Source organism: Heterodontus francisci, chromosome 1 (assembly GCF_036365525.1).
Source record: "Heterodontus francisci isolate sHetFra1 chromosome 1, sHetFra1.hap1, whole genome shotgun sequence".
NCBI lineage: Eukaryota > Metazoa > Chordata > Chondrichthyes > Heterodontiformes > Heterodontidae > Heterodontus > Heterodontus francisci.
The window spans coordinates 193,428,886-193,453,225 of record NC_090371.1 but is presented as its reverse complement, the minus strand read 5'-3'; the positions used below and the strand labels follow the sequence as shown (position 1 = coordinate 193,453,225).

General features: G+C 42.8%; 1 protein-coding gene across 1 annotated transcript; it reads left to right on the top strand.

Moving 5' to 3' along the window:
• The first annotated feature begins 2,987 nt into the window (after positions 1-2,987).
• Positions 2,988-23,935, top strand: rrh (retinal pigment epithelium-derived rhodopsin homolog). Its single transcript, XM_068018875.1, has 7 exons — positions 2,988-3,120; positions 3,514-3,704; positions 14,897-14,996; positions 16,956-17,109; positions 22,780-22,948; positions 23,561-23,739; positions 23,830-23,935. Exons 1-7 carry the CDS (start codon positions 2,988-2,990, stop codon positions 23,933-23,935), a joined length of 1,032 nt encoding a protein of 343 aa, XP_067874976.1.
• Positions 23,936-24,340: the final 405 nt, after the last annotated feature.

The window sequence follows — 24,340 nt, the reverse complement described above, 5'->3', positions numbered from 1 at the left end:
AAATGCTATGAAAAATCAGGAGGTCACATATTACTTGGAAAATAAGAATCTAAATGGGGTAGAGGAGCAAAGGGATCTGAGAATACAAATACACAAATCACTAAAAGTAGCAACGCAGATTGATAAGGTCACTAAAAAAGCAAACCAAGGACCAGTGTTGATAAGTTGTGACTAGCGGGATACCACAGTACTTGGGCCTCAGCTATATACAATCTATATTAATGACTTAGATGAGGGTCTGAGTGTACCATATCTTAGGTTTGCTGATAATACAAAGTTAGATGGGAAAGTAAGCAGTGAAGAGGATGGAAAGAGGCTGCAAAGGGATGTAGTATAGGCTGGGTGATTGGGCAATAACATGGCAGATGGAATACAATGTGGCAAAGTGTGAAGTTATAAATTTTGGTAGGAAAAATAAAAAGGAATATTTTTTGAATGGTGAGAGACTGGGAAAAGTTTGTATTCAGAGGGACCTGGGAATCCTTGTGCATGAATCACAGCAAGTTAACATGCAGGTTAACAGCTGAATTGTTTCTCTTTATAGAAAGTTGAAAGGAGATTTGATAGAGGCGCTCAAAATCATGAGAGGTCTGGGCCGAGTAGCTAGGGAAAAACTGTTCAAATTGGCAGAAGGGTCGAGAACTGGAGGATCAACTTCATTGGATTGTTTGAAGAGGTAACAGAGGAAGAGTCAAGAACCAGAGAACGCTGATTTAAGGTGATTGGCAGAAGAACCAGAGGCTACATGAGAAATAACTTTTTTATAAAGCGAGTGGTTAGGATCTGGAATACAATGCCTGAGAGCCTAAGAGTAGTGGAGGCAGATTCAATTGTGGCTTTCAAAAGCAAATTTGATAGTTATTTGAACAGAAAAAAATTTCAGGGCTATGGGGAAAAGGCAAGGGAGTGGGACTAGATGAGTAGCTCTTACGGAGAACTGGCACAGACATGGCAGACCGAATGGTCTCCTTCTGTGCTGTTAACATTCTATGATTTTATTCTATAGGTACAGCAAGCAATTAGGAAAGCAAATGGTGTGTTAGCTTTTGTTACAAAGGGATTGGAGTATAAGAGTAAAGAAGTCTTACTACAGTTATATAGGGCATTGGTGAGGCCACAACTAGAGTACTGTGTGTAGTTTTGATCTCCTTACCTAACAAAGGACATACTTGCCCTAAAGGGAGTGCAATGAAGGTTCACCAGACTGGTTCTTGGGATGAGGTGATTGACCTATGAGGAGAGGTTGAGTAGACTAGGCCAATATTTCTTGGAGTTTAGAAGAATGAGAAGTGATCTCATTGAAACATGCACTATTTAAAAGCAGCTTGACAGGGTAGATACTGAGAAAATGTTTCTCCTGACTGAGGAATCTAGAACATGGGGTCTCAGTCTCAAAATAAGGGGTCAGCCATTTAAGACTGAGATGAGGAGGAATTTCTTCACTCAAAGGGTTGTGAACCTTTAGAATTCTCTATCCCAAAGAGTCATGGATGCTCAATCATTGAGTATATTCACGACAGAGGTTGACAGATTTTTGGGCAGAAGGGAATTGAGGGATATGGGAGTAGTGCGGGAAGGTGGAGTTGAGGTAGAAGATCAGGCATGACCTTGTTGAATGGTGGAGCAGGCTCGAAGGGCCAAATGGCCTCCTCCAGCTCCTATTTCTTATGTTTTTATGTCTATTTCTAATGGGTTAGAATTGTATAATAGAGAGGTTATGCTAAACTTGTATCGTGTCTTGTTTGGCCACTCTTGGAGTACTGTATACCATTCTGGCTGCCATATTATAAAAAGGGTACAGAGGCACTAGAGAGGGTGCAAAAAGTATTTACAAGGATGGCCCCAGAAATTTGAGGTTATGCCTATCCACCACACTCTCAGGCAGTACATTCCAGATCCTAACAACCTTTTTTCTTAAAAAGGTATGGCTGTGGGGAGATAGAGGTCTTTAAAATTATGAAAGCTTTGGTACAGCAGACACACAGAGTGTTTCCACTTATGGGAGGAGCAAAACTAGAGGCCATCAATATAAGGTAGTCACCAAGGAAATCGGGAATTCAGAGAAAGTGGTGAGAAGGAGGAACAAGCTACCACAGGGTAATCAAGGCATTTAAGGTGAAACTAGAAGCCAGCATATGCAGAAGAAAGGAATAGAGGGTTATACTGATAGAGTCAGAAAAGGAATGGCTGGGAGAATGCTTGAGTGGAGCATGAAGGGCAGCGTGGACTGGTTGGGCAGAATGGCCTGTTTCTGTGCAGTCTAATCCATGCAATTATAGGGAATTCTATGTAAAGACTGGGAGGGATTTTGGCGACTGGAATGGGCAAATAAAAGTGATAAAAATATAAGGGAAAACTGGTGCAGCCTGAATCAAGCAGGGTCAGGTGTTCTTTACTAGCTGGCAATGACTTTTACGTAATTATCTTTCACAAAGAGCTCCACAATGTACTTAATAATAGGTAAATTCAACTTGCAGGATGAGCTCACATCACCTCAAAAATGGATATGGATAAAGCAGAGTTGAAGGATTACAATGATGATGTGATTCAAAAGAATTTTCAGAGTGCTTGTAATAAACTTGGCTGTGTCCCCTTTGTTTTCCAGTTCTGTTTACAAAGCTTGAGTGAACTTTTGCTAGTTTAGTGTGAAGATACCTGAAATGTGCTCCTATTCAGATGGGTGCAGAAAGTACAATTTATTTATTGTAAGAAGAAAATAGTACCATGTGACTTAAATCTCCTTCAAGTAATTCCCTGCATAGTAAAGTAAGAGATCTGTGGAGCTCATTGTTCAAGTAACAAGGGGGTTTGAGTTCCAGATTTTAAATCCCTTTCACTGTTTAATCCAATTAACCTTTCAGCAGCCACAGTGACAGAGTCTTTGTGGTTTGGTGACGAGCCTTTGTCTCCAATTTTACCATTGAATAGATAAAAACAGAATCTCTCTCAGTTTTTTTTGGAATCATAAGCGTTTTCTAACCACTGTGATGGAAGATGCTGTGGAAAACCTTTCTGGGAATACTACCTTCAATTCTTCCTCAGACTCCACTAAAATGGAATCCAAATCTGTCTTCTCTCAGAGGGAGCATAACATTGTTGCGGCTTATTTGATAACTGCAGGTATTTGCTTTTTGTTTAAAAGTATTTATGAACAGTGAAAAAAATGGTGGTTAAAAAGATTAAAATATGTCACTGCTTAAGATGCAAAAAATTTTCAATAGAATTTTAATTTTGGTTCAATAATGAAATTTAATTAGGCAACCAAAATGTTCGTCATAGAAATGAATTATGCTGTCGAACAAGAAATATTATACACATTTGTGAAATTCATAATAGTAACAATAAGTTAAAGTTTGTGCCAGAATATCAGCTTTGTTTTTCTCTTTCCCTGTTTATATATGAAGGTTTGATGGCATAGTTACCAAGCTGCAGCTGTACAAATCTTAAATGTGACATTTATTTTGATTACAGTGGAAACATTAATGAGAAACTTGACATTGTGCTTTATTGCAGGAGTATTAAGTCTACTCAGCAACATTATAGTGTTAATTATGTTTGTTAAGTTCAAGGAGTTCCGCACAGCAACCAATGCAATTATCGTGAACCTGGCTTTCACTGACATTGGAGTGAGTGCCATTGGCTACCCAATGTCGGCTGCTTCAGACCTGCATGGCAGTTGGAAGTTTGGCCATTCGGGCTGTCAGGTTAGTGTGCTGACAGAAAATCTATTGTTAACACAAGGGAGAACATTTTTTTAGTATTCGTGAAATGTATTCATTTTTCTTCATTATTATAATTTCCTCACTACAGAATTATTTTGGCAACTTATATCTCCTTTTCTCCCCCTCTTCCCTCCAATTTGATGCCATAATTCTTTGACCGGAAAAATAAATGTAAATATTATCACTTGAAGTAACTTAATGCAAAATGACGCATTCCAATTAATTTAATCCAATCCAGTCTGCAACTTAAAACTATGTATCATTCTCTTTCTTACAAGAGTTTAAAGAATTTGCTTTTGCTTATTTCATGGCAGTCTAGGAAGGACAGAGAACTATTTTCATACGTTAAAATGCATGTATGAATTCTACCTGTTCTCTTTAGAGTACTTGCGAAAATACTTGTATCCTTGTGAAAACAATATACAGTAAGAAATTAAAAAAGGGAATTTACCACTTTAAAGGATCTTGTTTGAGTTATGTTGATTAACAATGAATTCCAGGCTCCATTACTCACTGCATCTGTAGCGTTGCCTGTGACTGGGCCTTTACACTTTGTCAGGGTACTGTGGATAAATGTTTTATTTACAAACTGAGCAACTTTCAATAAACACACACAAGTGAAAACCACAGTTATTTGGGATAAACAACAGGGCTTTAGTAGTACCAAGTCATGCCTTACTAACCAGACTTGAGTCTTTTGAGCAAGTAACTTCAACTGTTTATGCTACTTGAATTTTCAAAAAGACTTTTGATTAAGCTGCACAGATGATTATTAGAAAACATTTCTTATTGCTATTGGAGAAATAGCAAAATTGATTGAGAATTGGTTGAAATTTCATAACCAGTAGTTATCAATGGGAAGAGTTCAAATTGGGCCTGAGCAATGTGTCAAGTTTCAGAAGACTCTGAAGTTGTTTATTGTTGATTGTTTGCCATGATATTGAGAAGGGTTTTGACATTGCTATTATTGAATTTACAGATGATACAAAAATATCTATAAAGGCTGGCAATAAGGAGGAGGTTGCTAGCTGATTTAAGTGAGTGGATTCAAAATGGCAGATGACATTTATGCAGAGAAATGCTATGTTATATGAATGGGATTTATTCCATGCATAGATGGTGATTTGAAATAACCGAGCAGAGGTAATGATTGGTCAGTTGCTAGTTTCACATGTAAATTTAAGGTAGCGCGAGGCAAATAAAGAACAAGTCTAAGAACACTACTTTAGTTATGTGAAAATCTTTGCACTTCCACAATTGGTGCATTTTGTAGGCAGTTTTGGCTCCTAGAGAGGATGCAGAATGAGACAAGAAGGATGCTGCTTAAACTTATCTCTCTTAGTTACAAGAATTCGGCTTAGGATGATTCATTTTCACAAAAGATTAGCTCAGAAAAGACTAAATAGGGTAGATTTGGAGGAGATATTCAAAATGGATTGTGATACTAGGACTAGAAGGCATGCCTATAAAATATGCAAGAGTCATGCTAAATGCAAAGGAGTAGGATCCAAATTACTCTCCAAGACATGCACCATCCTGACTTGGGCATAAATCACAATTCTTTCAGCATCACAGAGTCAAAATCATAAGATTTCCTATCTAATACCTTGTGCAAGCATGGTCATTATAAAGAGCTCGAGGAGAAGTTTCACCACCATATTCCCAGGGCAACTAGGGATGGATAATAAATGCGGTCTTGTCAGTATTTCCCACATTCCAAGAACAAGGGCAAAACTTTCAGCTTTTGTGGGGCATAATAGGAACAATATTGGATCAATTGTCCATTTTGCACCTGCTCAATTTTCCTTACCATTAATTTGAAAAATGGACAGAGTGTATAACGTGGCCAATCTGATATCACATGCTTTATAATCCTGCCAACGTTGAACTTTGCAGTGCAAATTGCTCTCTTTTTTAATATTAGATGCTGCAATTTATTTTAGTTTTTTCTGAGGTACAAAAATGAAAGGAGATATATATCATCATATTTTGTAACTTTGATGAAGACATAATTTTATTTCCACTATATCAGGTCAGGCAGCTTCAATAGAGAGAGAAACAAAGATAATGGCCTGGATTTTCCAGGTAGACCTGAAGTCCTGCTATCGGCACCAGAAGCAGGCGCTGGTGCCACTCGCAAGTTGATCGAGAGTAAGCAATCTCGTGCCGGCTGACCAATTAACTGCCAGTAAGTGGGGGTGCTGACTAGTCCTGGAATGGAGGCAGGCAGTAAGGTGGCGGATGTGGTGTCGGCTGACACGCTGGAGGTGCTGGCGCCATATTTACAGGGCATTCTCTGAATATAGCTGTGGCTTTGTGGAGCCATTGAACTTTACAAAGCCATTGAGCTCTGTGGAGCTTTGCCACTGCAAGAAGCCTGACTCCTGACAAAATAAAGCATACTGAAGGTCTAAGGAAGAAGGCAGTGGCAGGCATGGCGAAAGGAAGATCCCGGGTTGCCCCGTGATTCAGTAATGATTAGATTAGATTAGAGATACAGCACTGAAACAGGCCCTTCGGCCCACCGTGTCTGTGCCGACCATCAACCACCCATTTATACTAATCCTACACTAATCCCATATTCCTACCAAATATCCCCACCTGTCCCTATATTTCCCTACCACCTACCTATACTACTGACAATTTTATAATGGTCAATTTACCTACCAACCTGCAAGTCTTTTGGCTTGTGGGAGGAAACCGGAGCACCCGGAGAAAACCCACGCAGACACAGGGAGAACTTGCAAACTCCACACAAGCAGTACCCAGAATCGACTCCCTGCAAGTTCTCCTCTGGCTTACATAGGAAAGGCAGGAGGTCCTCTTCCCCAGGGCTGGGAGGAGGAGATGGCCACGTCTAACCAAGCAAGCCTGGACAGAGATTGCAGAGGAGGTCAGCAGCCATGTGATCATCCCAGAATCTGGCTACAGTGCCATAAGTCGGTGAATGACTTTATCCATTCCACCAAGCTGAGTACTCCACACCTTGTTTCCCTTAGGGACTTACATGTGGCAATGTGTGAGGGTGAAGTTGATGGAAAGGGAATACCCACCCAGGCAGTGGCAGTGGGGTCAGGCAGCAGTATATCTTGTAAGAGGAATGGCTGCATCTCAGTCAATGGGTGCTCATCTGTCAGTATTGACTGTAGCAAGGTCGCCCAGAGTGGCCGCATGTAGGAGGCTTTCGGGTGCCCCTGTTATGCGAGTAACATTTGCGCCACACAAGTGCCAGGCAATGACCATCTCAAACAAGAGAGTATCTAACCATCTCCCCTTGACATTCAATGATATTACCATCACTGAATCCCCCACTATCAACATCCTGGGGGTTACCATTGACCAAAAACTGAATTGGACCAGCCACGTAAATGCTGTGCTACAAGAACAGGTCAAAGGCTGGGAATTCTGTGGCAAGTAACTCACCTCCTGTTTCCCCAATGTCTGTTCACCAATACAAGGCACGTCAGGAATGTGATGAAATACTCTGCACTTGCCTGGATGAGCGCAGCTCCAACAACACTCAAGAAACTCGACACCATCCAGGACAAAGCAGCCCACTTGATTGGCACCCCATCCACCACCTTCAACATTCACTCTCTACAACACAGACACGCAGTTACAGCAGTGTGTACCATCTACAAGATGCACTGCAGGAGCTCACCATGGCTCCATCCAAACCCGCAACCTCTACCACCTAGAAGGACAAGGGCAGCAGATGCATGGAAGCACAACCACCTGCAAGTTACCCTCCAAGCCACACACCCTGCTGATTTGGAACTATATCACTGTTCCTTCACTGTCGCTGGGTCAAGATCCTGGAACTTCCTTCCTAACAGCACATTTGGTGTACCTACACCCCATGGACTGCAGCAATGCTGAGTCCCAGACTGATGACGTGCCTCTGGAGCCATCAGTGAGGAAGCAGATACTGGAGCTACAGCATGTGGTGCATGCAGATGTGATAATATTCCAGAGACTGGACAGTAGGGGTGTCCATCCAGACCATGAGTGCCGTCATTTCTCTCTCACTTGTGCATCTGGCTTTTTCCATTGAGAAACTGGTGACCCACATGGAGAGCCAGATCCAGCAGATCACTCAATGGATGCTGGAGATGCATGCAGACCTGCACGCCATTGCCAACTCCATGAGCCTTGTGCATCAATGGCTGGGTGAGAGGGGGATGAGGTACCTGACTTCGCCGCCAGCCCCTTGGACTACTCAGGTCAGCAGGGAGGTACAAGTGTGCACCTTTCCTGCTGTCCTTGACATTCTTCATGATGCATCGGCTGGTCAACAGCCTCCTTCATATCGTCCTCATCTGAGGAGGCATGGCGCTGCACTATATCCTCATTGTTCAATGCCTCACCCTTCTGCAGCGCAAGTTTGTGTAAAGTACACCAGACCACCATGATATGCAAGACCCTTGCTGAGGCATATTGAAGGGCAGCTCCAGATCAATCCAGGCTCCTCAATCGCATATTCAGAAAATCTATGGCCTGCTCAGTGATGGCTCAGGTTGCCCATGGCAGATGTTGTACCTCTCCTCTACATTTATCCTTATATTCTTCACAGGAGTAAGTAGCCACCTCTTTAATGGGTAGCCCTTGTCTCCCAGAATCCAACCTTGAAGGCAAGTGAGGGGAGTGAAAGTTTTGGGCACCTGGAAGTGCCTTAGTTATATTGGCATTGTGAGTGCTTCCAGGTATTTAGCACACACCTGCAGGATCCATTGGCGGTGGTTGCAGACGAGTTGGAAATTGATAGAATGGAAGCCCTATAGGCGGTTAGCCTGACATCAGTTGTCACGAAAGTGCTGGAATCTATTATTAAGGAAGTCTTAACAATGCACTTAAAAATCATAGTATAATCAGACAGAGTCAACATGGTTTTACGAAAGGAAACTTGTGTTTGACAAATTTATTGGTTTTTTGAGGATTCAACTAGTAGGATAGATAAAGGGGAACCAATAGTTGTCATATAGCTGGATTTCCAAAAGGCATTTGATAAGCTGCCACACAAAAGATTAATCGGCAAGATAAGAGCTCATGGAGTTGGGGTTAATATATTAGCATGGATAGAAAATTGGTTAATGCTCATGAAGCAAAGAGTAGACATAAATGAGGCATTTTCAAGTTGGTAGGCTGTGACTTGTGAAGTGCCACAAGGAGCAGTGCTGGGGTCACAGCTATTTACAATCTATTTTAATGACTTAGATGAACAGACAGAGAGTAATGTATCTAAGTTTGCTGATAATACAAAGGTAGGTGGAAATGCAAGCTGTGAGGACACAGAGAGGCTGCAAAGGGATATAGACAGGTGAAGTGAGTGGGAAACAAGGTGGCAGATGGAGTATAATATAGGGAAGTGTGAGGTGATTCACTTTAGCTGTAAGAATAGAAGGGCAGAATATTTTTTAAAAGGGGTGAAACTTGTAAATGTTAATGTTCAGAGAGACTTGGGTGTGCTCATATAAGGAACACAGAAAGCTAGTGTGCAGGTACAGCAAGAAATTAGGTAGGCAAATGTCAAGTTGGCCTTTATTGCAAGGGGATTGTACAGGGCTTAGGTGAGATCACACCTGGAATCCTGTGTGCAGTTTTGATCTCCATATTTAAGGAAGGATATACTTGTATTGGAGATGGTACAGTGAAGGTTCACTAGATTGGTCCCTGGGATGAGAGGGCTGTCCCATGATGACAGGCTGAGTAAATTGAACCTATATTCTCTGGGGTTTAGAAGAATCAGAGGTGATCGCATTGAAACATAAAATATTCTGAAGAGGTTGATAGGGTAGACACTGAGAGATTGTTTCCACTGGCTGGGGAATCTAAAACATGGGGGCACAGTTTCAGGATAAGGGGATAATCATTTAGGACTGAGAAAAGGAGAAATTTCTTCACTCAAAGGATTGTGAATATTTGGAATTCTCTACCCCAGAGGGTAGTGGATGTTCCATTGTTCAATATACTCAAGGCTGGGATAAACAGATTTTTGGTCTCTCAGAGAATCAAGCAATAAGAGGAGCAGGCGGGAAAGTGGAGTTGAAACCCAAGTTCAGCCATGATCCTGTTGAATGGTGGAGCAGGCTCGATGGGCCGTATGGTCTACTCCTGCCCCTATTTCTTATAGTTTTATGATGGAGGCCGTTGGCTGGCCTGCAGAAGCCTTGATGGCCACATGCATGCAGTGGATCACACCTTCCACCTAGGGAAATCCAGTGATGGCCCCGAAACTGATAGCTGTCTGAAACTGACTTTCCAGATCAGTGCAATAACGAATGTATTGGCTGGCCCTCCTGAAGAGGGCAACAGTCATCACCTTGATGCAATGATGTGCTGCAGACTGCAGATCCCACAGATGTCTCCAGTGGGTCCCTGGAAAGAACTGCAGACGTACAAGCTGAGCGTCATGGCGACCTTCACTGCCACTAACATTGGGTAGCCACCACCACCACTGGGGCTCAGCTCGTCTGCCATCGTGCCACACATATCCGTGACAGCCTCTCTGGAAAGGTGCAGTCTTTGGCAACACTGCCGCTCACACATTTGAAGGTAGCTCTGTGTACACCCTTATTGCAGGGTACTTTCTTCTGCGTGCAGGAGGTTGCTTACATTGCCCTCTGTGCCCTTGTCACACTTCCCCACCCTGAGGCTGGTGCTCCGGTTGGCAATGATGCTCCCTGTGGCTGGAGCTTCTGATCACTAAAGGATCTGCTTCCTGGGTGCACGATGCCCATGGCAGGTAGGCACTCTCAATTTCTAAGGCCTCTTACCCAGACACCTCCTCCAACCACCCCACCCCACCCCCACTTGCTCCCCTTTAAATCCACGCAGGTCCCTGTTGCCAGATGGCACTCTGGTGGCAGACCCCCCACAAAGCGATGGTATCGTAGCCCCTCCTCCTCACAATGAGATACGGTGCTCGCGCTGCTCAACCCTTGGTGCCAAGGTGTGCTGTCTCACCCGACAGCTGCCGAGTGAAGCCAGAACTGACTTGCCGCGTCTTTGCTGCCTTCATATACCTGCCAGATCTTTGAGATCCCATGGTCCCCATGGACTTTCCATAAAATTCAAAGAAGCCCATAAAATAGCATTCTATTGGCACTTTAATTGGCTCAATTACCTTTTTGTCTGATCGGGGCACCCTTTCGTTCCACTATGTTGTCTACCCCCTCCTACCCACCTCCCCTCACCCACCCCCGCCTTCAAGCCCATCCTCAAATCCGGAAAATTCATCCTCGCATTTCAGGTTGATGACCTTTCAACAGAACTGAAAAAAAGTTATAGATGTAACATGTACAGAGGCAGGGAAAGAGAATGGGAGGAAAGAACAAAAGAGAAGTTTGTGATAGGATGAAAGGCAGGAGTGAATAAATGACGAAGGGGATCAAGCAAGTCAAAAGGAGATAGTAATGGGACAAGTAAAGAAAGAAAAGATGGCCGTAGAGGAAGTGGAAATGAAAAAGCAGAATCATCACCAAAGGCTTCCAAGCAAAAAAAATGGGGACAGTGTTTATGATCTGAAAATGTTGAACTCAATCTGCATCTGGAAGGCTGTAAACTGCCTAATCAAAAGATGAAGTGCTTACATTTAGCTTCAATGGTGCAGTGTAAGAGACTGAGGACAGTGTGGGAGTGTGCGAGGGAGTTAAAATAAGAAGCGGCTGGAAGCTCGGGTCATGCTTGCAGACTGAACCAAGGTGTTCCACAAAGTAGTCGTCCAATCAGTGTTTGGTTTCCTCAATGTAGAAGAAACTGCATCGTGAGCAGCGAATACAATATATTAAATTGAAAGAAGTACAAATTTCACCCGTAAGGAGTGCTTGGGGCCCTGGATGGTGGGAAGGGCAGAGGTAAAAGGGCAGGTGTTCCATCTCCTGAGCCTGCATGTGAAGGTGCTTTGGGAATGGAGGAAGTGTTGGAAGAGGCGGTGGAGTGGACCAGGGTATAGCGGAGGGAATGGTCCCTTTGGAATGCTGAGAGGGGAGGGGAAGATGTGTTTGGTGGTGGCATCATGCTCTAGGTGGCAGAAATGGCCAAGGGTGATCCATTGAATGTGAAGGCTGGTGGGGTACAAGGTGAGGACAAAGGGAACCATTCCGTGGGTCTGGGAGGGAGGGGAGGGGTGAGGAAATGAGACAAGCATGGTCAAGTGCCCAGTCAACCACAATGGAGGAGAATCCTCAGTTGAGGAAAAAGGAAGATATATCAGAAGAACGGCCAGGTGTTAGATTTAGATGTAGGTGAGCACTTTGGTGATGGTGATCACAATTCGGTTAGGTTTACCTTAGCGATGGGCAGGTACGGGTATATACCGCAGGGCAAGAATTATAGCTGGGGGAAAGGAAATTATGATGCGATTAGGCAAGATTTAGGATGCGTAGGATGGGGAAGGAAACTGCAGGGGATGGGCACAATCGAAATGTGGATCTTATTCAAGGAGCAGCTACTGCGTGTCCTTGATAAGTATGTACCTGTGAGGCAGGGAGGAAGTTGTCGAGCGAGGGAGCCGTGGTTTACTAAAGAAGTTGAAGCACTTGTCAAGAGGAAGAAGAAGGCTTATGTTAGGATGAGACATGAAGGCTCAGTTAGGGCGCTTGAGAGTTACAAGCTAGCCAGGAAGGATCTAAAGGGAGAGCTAAGAAGAGCAAGGAGAGGACACGAGAAGTCATTGGCGGATAGGATCAAGGAAAACCCTAAGGCTTTCTATAGGTATATCAGGAATAAAAGAATGATAAGAGTTAGAACAGGGCCAATCAAGGATAGTAGTGGGAATTTGTGTGTGGAATCAGAGGAGATAGGGGAAGCGTTAAATGAATATTTTTCGTCAGTATTTACAGTAGAGAAAGAAAATGTTGTCGAGGAGAATACTGAGATTCAGACTACTAGGCTAGATGGGATTGAGGTTCACAAGGAGGAGGTGTTAGCAATTTTGGAAAGTGTGAAAATAGATAAGTCCCCTGGGCCAGATGGGATTTATCCTAGAATTCTCTGGGAAGCCAGGGAGGAGATTGCAGAGCCTTTGTTCTTGATCTTTATGTCATCATTGTCGACAGGAATAGTGCCGGAAGACTGGAGGATAGCAAATGTTGTCCCCTTGTTCAAGAAGGGGAGTAGAGACAGCCCTGGTAATTATAGACCTGTGAGCCTTACGTCGGTTGTGGGTAAAATGTTGGAAAAGGTTATAAGAGACAGGATTTATAATCATCTTGAAAAGAATAAGTTCATTAGTGATAGTCAGCACGGTTTTGTGAAGGGTAGGTCATGCCTCACAAACCTTAGAGTTTTTCGAGAAGGTGACCAAACAGGTGGATGAGGGTAAAGCAAAGGATGTGGTGTATATGGATGTCAGTAAGGCATTTGATAAGGTTCCCACGGTAGGCTATTGCAGAAAATACGGAAGTATGGGGTTGAAGGTGATTTAGAGCTTTGGATCAAAAATTGGCTAGCTGAAAGAAGACAGAGGGTGGTGATTGATGGCAAATGTTCATCCTGGAGTTTAGTACTAGTGGTGTACCGCAAGGATCTGTTTTGGGGCCACTGCTGTTTGTCATTTTTATAAATGACCTGGATGAGGGTGTAGAAGGGTGGGTTAGTAAATTTGCGGATGACACTAAGGTCGGTGGAGTTGTGGATAGTGCCGAAGGATGTTGTAGGGTACAGAGGGACATAGATAGGCTGCAGAGCTGGGCTGAGAGATGGCAAATGGAGTTTAATGCGGAAAAGTGTAAGGTGATTCACTTTGGAAGGAGTAACAGGAATGCAGAGTACTGGGCTAATGGGAAGATTCTTGGTAGTGTAGATGAACAGAGAGATCTTGGTGTCCAGGTACATAAATCCCTGAAAGTTGCTACCCAGGTTAATAGGGCTGTTAAGAAGGCAAATGGTGTGTTAGCTTTTATTAGTAGGGGGATCGAGTTTCGGGGCCACAAGGTCATGCTGCAGCTGTACAAAACTCTGGTGAGGCCGCACCTGGAGTATTGCGTGCAGTTCTGGTCACCGCATTATAGGAAGGATGTGGAAGCTTTGGAAAGGGTGCAGAGGAGATTTACTAGGATGTTACCTGGTATGGAGGGAAGGTCTTACGAGGAAAGGCTGAGGGACTTGAGGTTATTTTCGTTGGCGAGAAGGAGGAGGAGAGGTGACTTAATAGAGACATATAAGATAATCAGAGGGTTAGATAGGGTGGATAGTGAGAGTCTTTTTCCTCGGATGGTGATGGCAAACATGAGGGGACATAGCTTTAAGTTGAGGGGTGATAGGTATAGGACAGATGTTAGAGGTAGTTTCTTTACTCAGAGTAGTAGGGGCGTGGAACGCCCTGCCTGCAACAGTAGTAGACTCGCCAACTTTAAGGGCATTTAAATGGTCATTGGATAGACATATGGATGAAAATGGAATAGTGTAGGTTAGATGGTTTCACAGGTCGGCGCAACATCGAGGGCCGAAGGGCCTGTACTGCGCTGTAATGTTCTAATTCTAATGTTCTAATTCTAATAACTAGTATGGGAGGAGGCAGCTCCAAATTATCATGTTCTACTTGTCCCATTGTTATCCCTTTTGCCTTACATCATCATCCCTTTTGTCATTTAATCTCCCTATAACAGACCTTCCCCTTTGTTCTTTCCTCACCTCCCCCTTTTCCCTCCCTCAGCACTTGCTTAAAACCTATTACATCGCTAACCATTTCCAGTTCTGATGAAAGGTCATCAACCTGAAATGTTAACTCTGTTTCTCTCTCCACAGATGCTGCCAGATCTGCTGAGTATTTCCAGCATTTTCTGTTTTTATTTCAGAGTTCCAGCATCTGAAGTGTTTTGATTTTGTATTTCATATCCACTGATGTTCTTGCACCCAAATACTATCATAATTTATAGTATATAACATATGGGAATGATAAAATGAACAAAATTGAATTATAGAAAGACTGGCACTGATATCATATCTCTGATTGCAAAGCATTTCTTATATAACCGAGTACTTGAAGAATTTTGGAAGATCTCCGTGCTTTTCAAATAGTTGCATAGGATCTTTAACTTCCACCTGAAGTAACAGAACAACCAGATGGAAATCATTTTAGCATGTCAGCTAAAGCACAGCACCCCAATAATCACCAATTATTTTCATTAGACTGCACACATTTGTCTGTTGTAACCATGTCTGCTTTCTTTCAGGCTTATGCAGCTCTGAATATCTTTTTTGGGATGGTGAGCATTGGATTACTTACTGTAGTCGCTATTGACCGGTATCTGATGATTTGTAAGCCTGAAATAGGTAAAGCTATAGTCATAATCATATGGAATAGTCAGGATATTTATATTGCTGCGAATCCTTTAACATTTTCATTCCTTAGCTTAACCTTCACAATATCTGCTTTTGAAATGGAAATACAAACATAGTCTATATAGAATATTGAAATTTTGTTTGCTTCTCTCCCCATTTATACCAATTTACTAGTTTATCTCTCTGTTCAGATACTTATGGGACAAACATCATTCCTTGCACTATAGTGTGGTTAAGAGACTGCTCATAGGCTTCTGTTAGTTGGGATTTGTGAGAATGGTCCAAATTGAATAGCCGTGTCACTTTTTTTCCCCTTCCTGTGGATATGTGTCTGCTTTCCTTTTAGTGTCTTCACCAAAAGGCACAGCTGAGATGAGAAGCTCACCATATGGGAAAATCCTAAATACAAGTTCTTATGCCGCCATTTCCCCAGCACAATACAGTAGGGCACACTGTTATATGACATAATCAGACTTGACTCTTACAATGCACTCCTGGCAAACCTATAATGTTCTACCCTGCATTATCTTGAAGTTGTCCAAAATTCTGCTGCCCCTGTCCTAACTTGCACCAAGTCCTGTTCACCCATCACCCCTGTGCTCATTGGCCTACATTGACTCCCAGTTAAGCAATGCCTCGATTTTAAGATTCTCATCCTTGTTTTCAAATCCCTCCATGACCTCACCTCTCTGTATCTCTGCACTCTTCTCCAGTCCCATATTGCTATGTAAGATTTGCACTCCTCTAATTCTGGCTTTAAGCATCCTCAATTTTAATCACTCCACCATTGCTGTCCGTGCCTGCAGCTGTCAAGGCACTAAGCTCTGCAATTCATTGTCTAAACCTCTCCACCTCCTTACCTCCCTTTCCTCCTTTAAGGTCTCCTTAAAACCTACCTCTTTGTCCAAGCTTTTGGTCATCCACCTTAATATTGCCTTATGTGGCTTGGAGTCCAATTCTGCTCTAACACATTCCTGTGAAGCACTTTGGGATGTTGTATTACATTAAAGACACAAATAAATACAAGTTATTGTTCTTTTAATTTGTGTGTATTTTAACTCATTGCATTTGTCAAAACAACAATAACTTATATTTATATAGCACCTTTTAACATAATAAAATATCCCAAGGTGCTCCACAGGAGCGATATAAAAAATAATGGCACCGAGCCACATAAAGAAATATTAGGTCAGATGACCAAAAACTTAGTCAAAGAGATAGGTTTTGAGGAGTGTCTTAAAGGAGGAAATTGAGGTATCGAGATGGAGAGGTGTAGGGAGGGCATTCCAGAGCTTAGGGCCTAGGCAATGGAAGGCCTAGCCACCAATGGTGGAACGATTAAAATCAGTGATGGTCAAGAGGCCAGAATTAGATGAGTGCAGATATCTCAGAGGTTTGTGGGACTGGAGAAGATTACAGAGGAACTTATTCGATGCTTTTCCTTAGTGTTCTTTCTTAATTGTGTATACTGTATTCACATGATCTGTAATGCGCAAGCAGTCTTCTAGTATCACAGAACAGTTTCTTGTATCCACAACATAATATAGTTATATTTTTATTTTGCTTCATCCCACCATACACTCCAACAACGACTTCCACTGTCTGCTGAAATTGTGTAATGTAGTAGCAGAAATCTCTGGTCACTTGCTTCTCCTGAGTGCAAAGATTACCCAGCCACTCTGGGTGAAGATTTCCTTTGTGTGATAGGTGTAGTAAAATCACAAACTTTATCAACAAGTTGACAATTTTTGCTACAACTGGCACAGAGAAAATGTTCGGCCTTATACAAAATAATGCTTGAATTCAAGTGACCTGCATGTTGTAACATAATCTTGTGGTTCAGATGCCACTCAATTTATGTCATCTTGTATTGTTTTGTAGATATGTTGAGTTGTCTGTAACTGTGTAGTCTGCTGAAGTGTTTCCTTAATCAATAAATCTTTTCAACAGGAAGGAAGATGACCAATGCCACCTACACAGCTCTGATCACAGTTGCCTGGGTGAATGGCCTCTTCTGGGCTCTGATGCCAGTAATGGGTTGGGCGAGTTATGCTCCAGATCCAACAGGAGCTACATGTACCATCAATTGGAGGAACAATGACTCGTAAGTTTTCTTTTGTTATCTTCTCTTCACAGTTGTTTTAATTAAAATATTGGTCTTCTAAATCAGTGTTAAGCTTCACATTAATGGTTTCATTTTTTCCCAAAAATAAATCCTCTATTTCAGACAATGAAAATCAAATAAACAGGGCGGCACAGTGGCGAAGTGATTAGCACCGCAGCCTCACAGCTCGAGCGACCCGGGTTCAATTCCAGGTACTGCCTGTGTGGAGTTTGCAAGTTCTCCCTGTGTCTATGTGGGTTTCCTCCGGGTGCTCCGGTTTCCTCCCACATGCCAAAGACTTGCAGGTTGATAGGTAAATTGGCCATTAGCAATTGCCCCTAGTATAGGTAGGTGGTAGGGAAATATAGGGACAGGTGGGGATGTGGTAGGAATATGGAATTAGTGTAGGATTAGTATAAATGGGTGGTTGATGGTCGGCACAGACATGGTGGGCTGAAGGGCCTGTTTCAGTGCTGTATCTCTAAAAAAAAACGTGAGTACAATATTTGATGGGAAATATTGCTGTGGGGGATTGCTTTCAATTAAATATTCTCTTTACATTTAGGGGTAAAATAATTTCTTTCCCCTCCATCCATTTTCCTCCCTTCCCACTTAAAGGTGTTGACATCTGCTGAGGTATGGGTTCTGCTGATTACACTCCATACCTCACCCAAGCTGTCATTCTTCATTTCTCAGACAGTGAAGGTTAAAGAACTGTTTGATTATTGAAGCATCACAGTCAAGGCTGATTCTATCCCAGCCAACATCCAAACATGTCATTTAAAGCAGTAGCCATTCCAGTCATTGCCAGAAGCAGCAACGCCTTGTTTCCCCACATTTGGGCCATTAAGCACTTTCCCATTTGCAGCATCCAGAATCAAAATCAGAGGTGAAGCCCCTCTTCCCTGCTTCACTTCAACAATTTGCTTCCACCCCAACTTTGATATGAGCATCCTTGCTGTATTGGTGTAAATTGTTCGATTTTTCACAGTGGTCATCATTCTGGCTTGAGGGACTAGAAGTTTAATGGAAAATTAGGATTATTTTTATGCTATTGGTTCATTTCCCTTAAATTAAGTTCCCAAAATTGATATCATGTAAGCCTTTTTAGAGACCAGAGTGATGATTTTCATTCTATCATCTGTTTGGATTCAAATCTGTGTTCAAGAGGTAAAAGGAGAGTATTCTAGCTCACTCTTGGAAGTTTAATGCTAGTTTACTCTTATATGTTTAAACTTTAGGATTGGAAAAGCTACAGATATGCTAACCACCAAACTCTGAACTTGCAAATACAAAAAGCTTGAAATGACTGTTGGCAATATTAGTGTACAGGTACTTAACATAGCTATATGACACTCCTCTTGTCCATTATTTTGACAGAGGTGATAATCCATTCACTGGAGTAGCCATACAAATACTGTGGCTGCAAAAGCAGGTCAGAGGCTAGGAATCCTGTGGCGAGTAACTCACTTCCTGACTCCCCAAAGCCTGTCCACCATCCACAAGGCACAAGTCAGGAGTGTGATGGAATACTCTCCACTTGCCTGGATGAGTACAGCTCCAACAACACAGTTGTTGCACAGTGGCGCAGTGGTTAGCACCTCAGCCTCACAGCTCCAGTGACCCAGGTTCAGGTCTGGGTACTGCCTGTGCGGAGTTTGCAAATTCTACCTGTGACAGTGTGGGCTTCCTCTGGGTGCTCCAGTTTCCTCCCATATGCCAAAGACTTGCAGGTTGATAGGTAAATCGCCCCTAGTGTAGGTAGGTGATAGGAGAATTGTGGGGATGTGAGAGGGAAAAATGGGATTAATGTAGGATTAGTATAAATGGGTGGTTCACGGTTGGCATGGACTTGATGGGCTGAAGGGCCTGTTTCAGTGCTGTGTCACTCTATGACACCCAAGAAGCTTGACACCATCCAGGACAAAGCAGCCTGCTTGGTTGGCACCCCATCCACAAACATTCACTCCTTCTACCACCGACACACAGTGGCAGTAGTGTGTACCATCTACAAGATGCACTGCAGCAACACACCAAGGCTCCTTAGACAGCACCTTCCAAACCTGTGACCTCTACCAAGTAGAAGGATAAGGGCAGCAAATGCATGGGAAACACCACCACCTGCAAGTTCCCCTCCAAGTCACACATCATCCTGACTTGGAACTATATCGCTGTTCTTTCACTGTTGCTGTGTCAAAATCCTGGAACTCCCTTCCTAACAGCACTGTGGGTGTACCTACCTCACCAACACCTTCTCAATAAATGCTGGCCTAGCCATTGATGCCCACATCCCATGAATAAAAAAAATAAAATGGGTTAAAACAGCTATTATAATATGGAACAAAGGGATTTTGTTTTTAAAATTTCTTTCATGGATAGTCTTCGGGGAGTCAGGAGGTGAGTTACTTGCCACAGAATTCCCAGCCTCTGACCTGTTCTTGTAGCCACAGTATTTATGTGGCTGGTCCAGTTCAGTTTCTGGTCAATGGTAACCCCCAGGATGTTGGGAGTGGGGGATTCAGCAATGGTAATGCCCTTGAATGTCAAGGGGAGATGGTTAGATTCTCTCCTTTTGGAGATCATCATTGCCTGGTACTTGTGTGGTGGGAATGTTACTTGCCAGGTATCAGTCCAAGCCTGGATATTGTCCAGGTCTTGGTCAATATGGACATGGACTCCTTCAGTATCTGAGGAGTTGCGAATGGTACTGAACATTGCACAATCATCAGTGAACATCCCCACTTCTGACCTTATGATGGAGGGAAGGTCATTGATGAAGCAGCTGAAGATGGCTGGGCCCAGGACACTAGCCTGAGGAACTCCTACAGCAATGTCCTGGGGCTCAGATGATTGACCTCCAACAACCACAACCATCTTCCTTTGTGCTAGGTATGACTCCAACCAGTGGAAAGACTTCCCCTTGATTCCCATTGACTTCAGTTTGGCTAGGGCTCCTTGATACTACACTTGGTCAAATGCTGCCTTGATATCCAGGGCAAGTATTCTCATCTCACCTCTTGAGTTCAGCTCTTTTGTCCATGTTTGAACGAAGGCTGTAATGATGTCAGGAGCTGAGTGGCCCTGGAGGAACCCAAATTGAGTGTCAGTGAGCAGGTTATTGCTGAGTAAGTGGCGCTTGATAGCACTATCGAAAACACCTTCTATCACTTTGCTGATGATCGAAAGTAGACTGATGGGGTGGTAATTGGCTGGATTGGATTTAGAGTCATAGAGTCATAGAGAGCCATAGAGGCTTAGAGCTATACAGCATGGAAACAGGCCCTTCGGCCCATCGTTTTTGTGCCGGCCATCAAGCACCTATCTATTCTAATCCAATTTTCCAGCACTTGGCCCGTAGCCTTGTATGCTAATAGAGAAAATTTGTCCTGGTTTTTTGGACAGGACATACCTGGGCAATTTTTCACATTGTCAGGTAGATGCCAGTTTTGTAGCTGTACTGGGCACAGCTAGTTCTGCAGCACAGGTCTTCACTACTACAGTTGGGAGGTTGTCAAGACTCATAGCCTTTGCAGTATGTGAGTGCATTGAGTATTTGTCCTCTTATATGACTAACAGTTATTTCTAGTTTATTATTTCTTCCGTGAATTTCATCCTAGAGATGTGATGTTTTTATACCAGAGCCAATTAAGAATAGATAGTTCATGGCATTTATCAACTGCATGCTCAATTTATCCATACAAGACATCAGCCTGGATTTTGCGGCCAGAGGTGCAGGAACAGCGTCGCCATTCACTACACTGACAGCTGCTTATGTAGCTTTTGCAGGCTTTTGAGCGACGACTTGTTGTCATTGGGTATTTGATCCAGTGCGGTGCCCTCTACAGGAGATCTGTGGCTTGTGTGAACAGGGAAAGATGGGATTAAGAGAGAAAAGAGACAGAAAGAAAAAAAAAATTAAACTTTTTTCAAATCTCCAACACTAATTAAATTCTGAAGGAATGAGACCCCACACTTATAAAATTATTACTTCGGTGCCAGAGAGGTTGTTTGGCAGTAATTAAAACTTATCACTGTTAAATATTCACTTACACCTGAATGTGCTAACACAAACTTTTTCTGCTGTGTTTAATGGGTGATTAGTGGGTAAGTACTCCAAATTTACACCCTTACTTTGATTTCAATGGTGAATCTATCAGCAGGTACTGTTTAGCAAAGCTTTAGGAGCAATTCAGACAGTAACTTCCAGACTTCTGCATTTAACTGTGCATATGTGTACTTCCGCAGTTACTGTCCAATTTGCTCCATATTGACAGTGAGCACTGTAAGCTTTTGTCTTTTGCACCACAAAATCTAGGCCATTTAGTTGTCAACATAAATTTCATTTTACAGTAAAATTAATAATCAATTGTCCTTATAGGCTCTTGAGTATGCAGACATTTTCACGTCTTGTTTAGTTTGCAAAGAGATATTGCATAATTTGAAACAGCATGGCCTCCACTGCCTCTGCCTGTCAGTCTCATGTTGAACGTTTAGTGCTCTTTTAATTACAATGCATGTAAAATGTGCATGCACATATGCAGCAATCTTTTTTCTGTTTTCCTGTTCTTTATCTTCTTCCACAGCTCTTCAATAAGATTGCAGAATACATTGACATGGAAGGGCAAGAAAGCTAATTTTTTTTAAGGTCCATGCATTTTGATGTTGATTTCCAGCTTCTGCTTTCTCTTCACGCCTTTGACTTAGTCGATTTCAGGTCTGGGGTTGACGTGGATGCAGAACAAGTTGTAGATATGAGGCTGGATTTGTTCTCCCTCAGGTGTCGGGTTTCGTAGGGTGGGGGGTGCCTGAAGATGCTTCCAGGAGAGGGCTGCCATGCACCCTGACGTTAGGAGGGCCCAGCCCGATATTAACGCCGGCGGCATGGCCTTCTGGCAGCCCCCTGCCGCTCGGTGATGAGATCCCAATTGAATATTTAAATACATTAAAATGAATTAATTAATGTCATTCATGTCACCGCCTGATGCCCCACTGCGATCTTTAGCTCGGTGGCCAGCACTCCCACGCCTCTGGATCCCCATCTGAGGAAACGAGGCGCCATGTTGGTGGGGAGGGGGGAGGAGGTAAGTTTATTAGTGCGGCGTGGGGTGGTGGGGGAACGGGGTCAAATTAACGTCACAGGTGTAGGGGATGGTGGGAAGGTAAAGTTTGTGCAGTTTTGGCGGGGGGGTGGGGTTCGGCGGTGCAGGGAGGTCAGATGGGCAAGGTAAGTGTTTTTTGGGAGAAAGGGCAAATAATTAATTTTATTGTTATTGGGGGGTGGGAGAGGGGCAGAGGAAATGTCTTCATTTATTTTTATTGACTTTTTAGATTTCCTGGTAGGGCTGACAGCTCTTTAAAAATGGCGTCAGCACCTCTGCACAGGCAGCTGACTCCATTGTCGGGGACGGACAGCCTGCCCCCTCCACCTGATCGGTGGGGGAGCCCGCCCCAGCTATTTAAATGAGTCACCGAATGGAAGATTGCAGCGGCTTCGCGACGTGTGGGCCGCCATTTCTTTTGGCATTTCGGCGGCGGACACAGAAAATTCAGCCCATGTAGTTTGCATTATTTAATTTACAAAATGAGGCATAAATGTTTACTCAGAGGATAGTTACAACTTCAACCAAACATTGAGAATTAGTCTGATTCATTGCCTGGCTTTGTTCCCAGGCTGTTTGTTTCCTATACTATGACAGTTATTGCTGTTAATTTTGTGGTGCCACTGTCGATCATGCTCTTCTGCTATTACAACGTGTCAAAAACAATGAAAAGATTTACACACCATGATGCTCTGGAAAGTATAACCTTGGATTGGTCAGATCAACTTGATGTAACAAAGGTAAGAAAGTTACTCTTTCAGAATACAATTACAGTATCTTCAAAAAAACTCCCACGTACAATGGTGAAATCTAATGGAGATTTAGGTCTTTGTTCAGTATCGTTCTGCCACCTTTGAAACCGCTGTCATCATCCCTTTCTTAAAATTCCTACCCTTATCTCTCTGTCCCTCTCTCCTAATACCTTGTTTGAGTCCTTCCAGCCTGGTTTTCATCCACCCACAACACAAAGACCTGACCATGCATCTTGTGACTGTAAACATGGCATGCAGTCTCTTCTTGTCCTTTTTGAAGCTTATAATCTGTCAACCACTCCATTCTCCTTCACTGTTTTTCCTCTGTGGTCCATTTCTCTGGCACTACCCTTTCATGGTTCAAGTCTTTGATGTCTCAGCACAATTAGTACATCACCAAAGGCTTCTCCTCCCTTTCTACCCAGTCAAAACATCGTGTGCCCAAATCTTGCATTATTGCCCACTTTCTACTCTTTATCTAAATAATTTATGGCCTGGGGCACCCCCAGCCACTGAACTGTGTTTAATGGTGCATCACAGTGGACAAAAGAGAATAATGAATACAAATGAAAGAAATATATTTTTTTCTTTTTCTCACAGATGTCTGTTGTGATGATTGTGATGTTCCTTGTGGCTTGGTCTCCATACTCTATTGTGTGCTTATGGTCTTCTTTTGGTAACCCAAAACTCATTTCACCTGCAATGGCAATTGTAGCTCCACTTTTTGCCAAGTCTTCCACTTTCTATAATCCCTGCATTTATGTCATTGCAAATAAGAAGTAAGTGTCTACTCCCTTGTAGAAAGAGACATTTTTGCAAATTGCTTATTCAGAATACATTTATTTATGTACGTTTCTCCTGCTTTTCAGGTTTCGGAGAGCCATCATTGCAATGATACACTGTCAAACTCAACAGAATTTAACCATCAATCACACTCTGCCAATGACCATCTCTCAGGCCCCTTTAACAGAATAAAACTCTTTGCTCTTAAATCCACTGTCCTGTGCCCACAATATTTTGTTCCACCACCCTATTCGTTATCTCGTACACCTTTATTTTATCTTCCTACTGAAAAATGTGGCCTGAATGCCTCTTCATCTTTGATACTCTTAACTTTAATCTGTGTTCTGAATCCTGCACCTGACAAAAGAAGTTTCCAAGATCTAATTTCTCCATATTCCTGAAAATTTTCCAAAGTTCCCTAGATTTGGGAGAGGTTCCATTAGATTGGAAAATAACCAATGTAACTCCTTTATTCAAAAAGGGAGGGAGACAGAAAGCAAGAAACTACAGGCCAGTTAGCTTAACATTTGTCATAAGGAAAATGTTAGAAGTGTTATTAAAGACGTTATAGCAGGGCATTTAGAAACATTCAAGGTA

What these genes read in the sequence shown, in the direction of transcription:
- rrh (XM_068018875.1), top strand. Translation starts at nt 2,988, where the DNA reads ATGGAAGATGCTGTGGAAAACCTTTCTGGGAATACTACCTTCAATTCT. An exon ending in AATTGGAGGAACAATGACTC is followed by an intron (nt 17,110 to 22,779) that starts GTAAGTTTTCTT and finishes CTTTGTTCCCAG; the next exon opens with GCTGTTTGTTTCCTATACTA. An exon ending in TATGTCATTGCAAATAAGAA is followed by an intron (nt 23,740 to 23,829) that starts GTAAGTGTCTAC and finishes CCTGCTTTTCAG; the next exon opens with GTTTCGGAGAGCCATCATTG.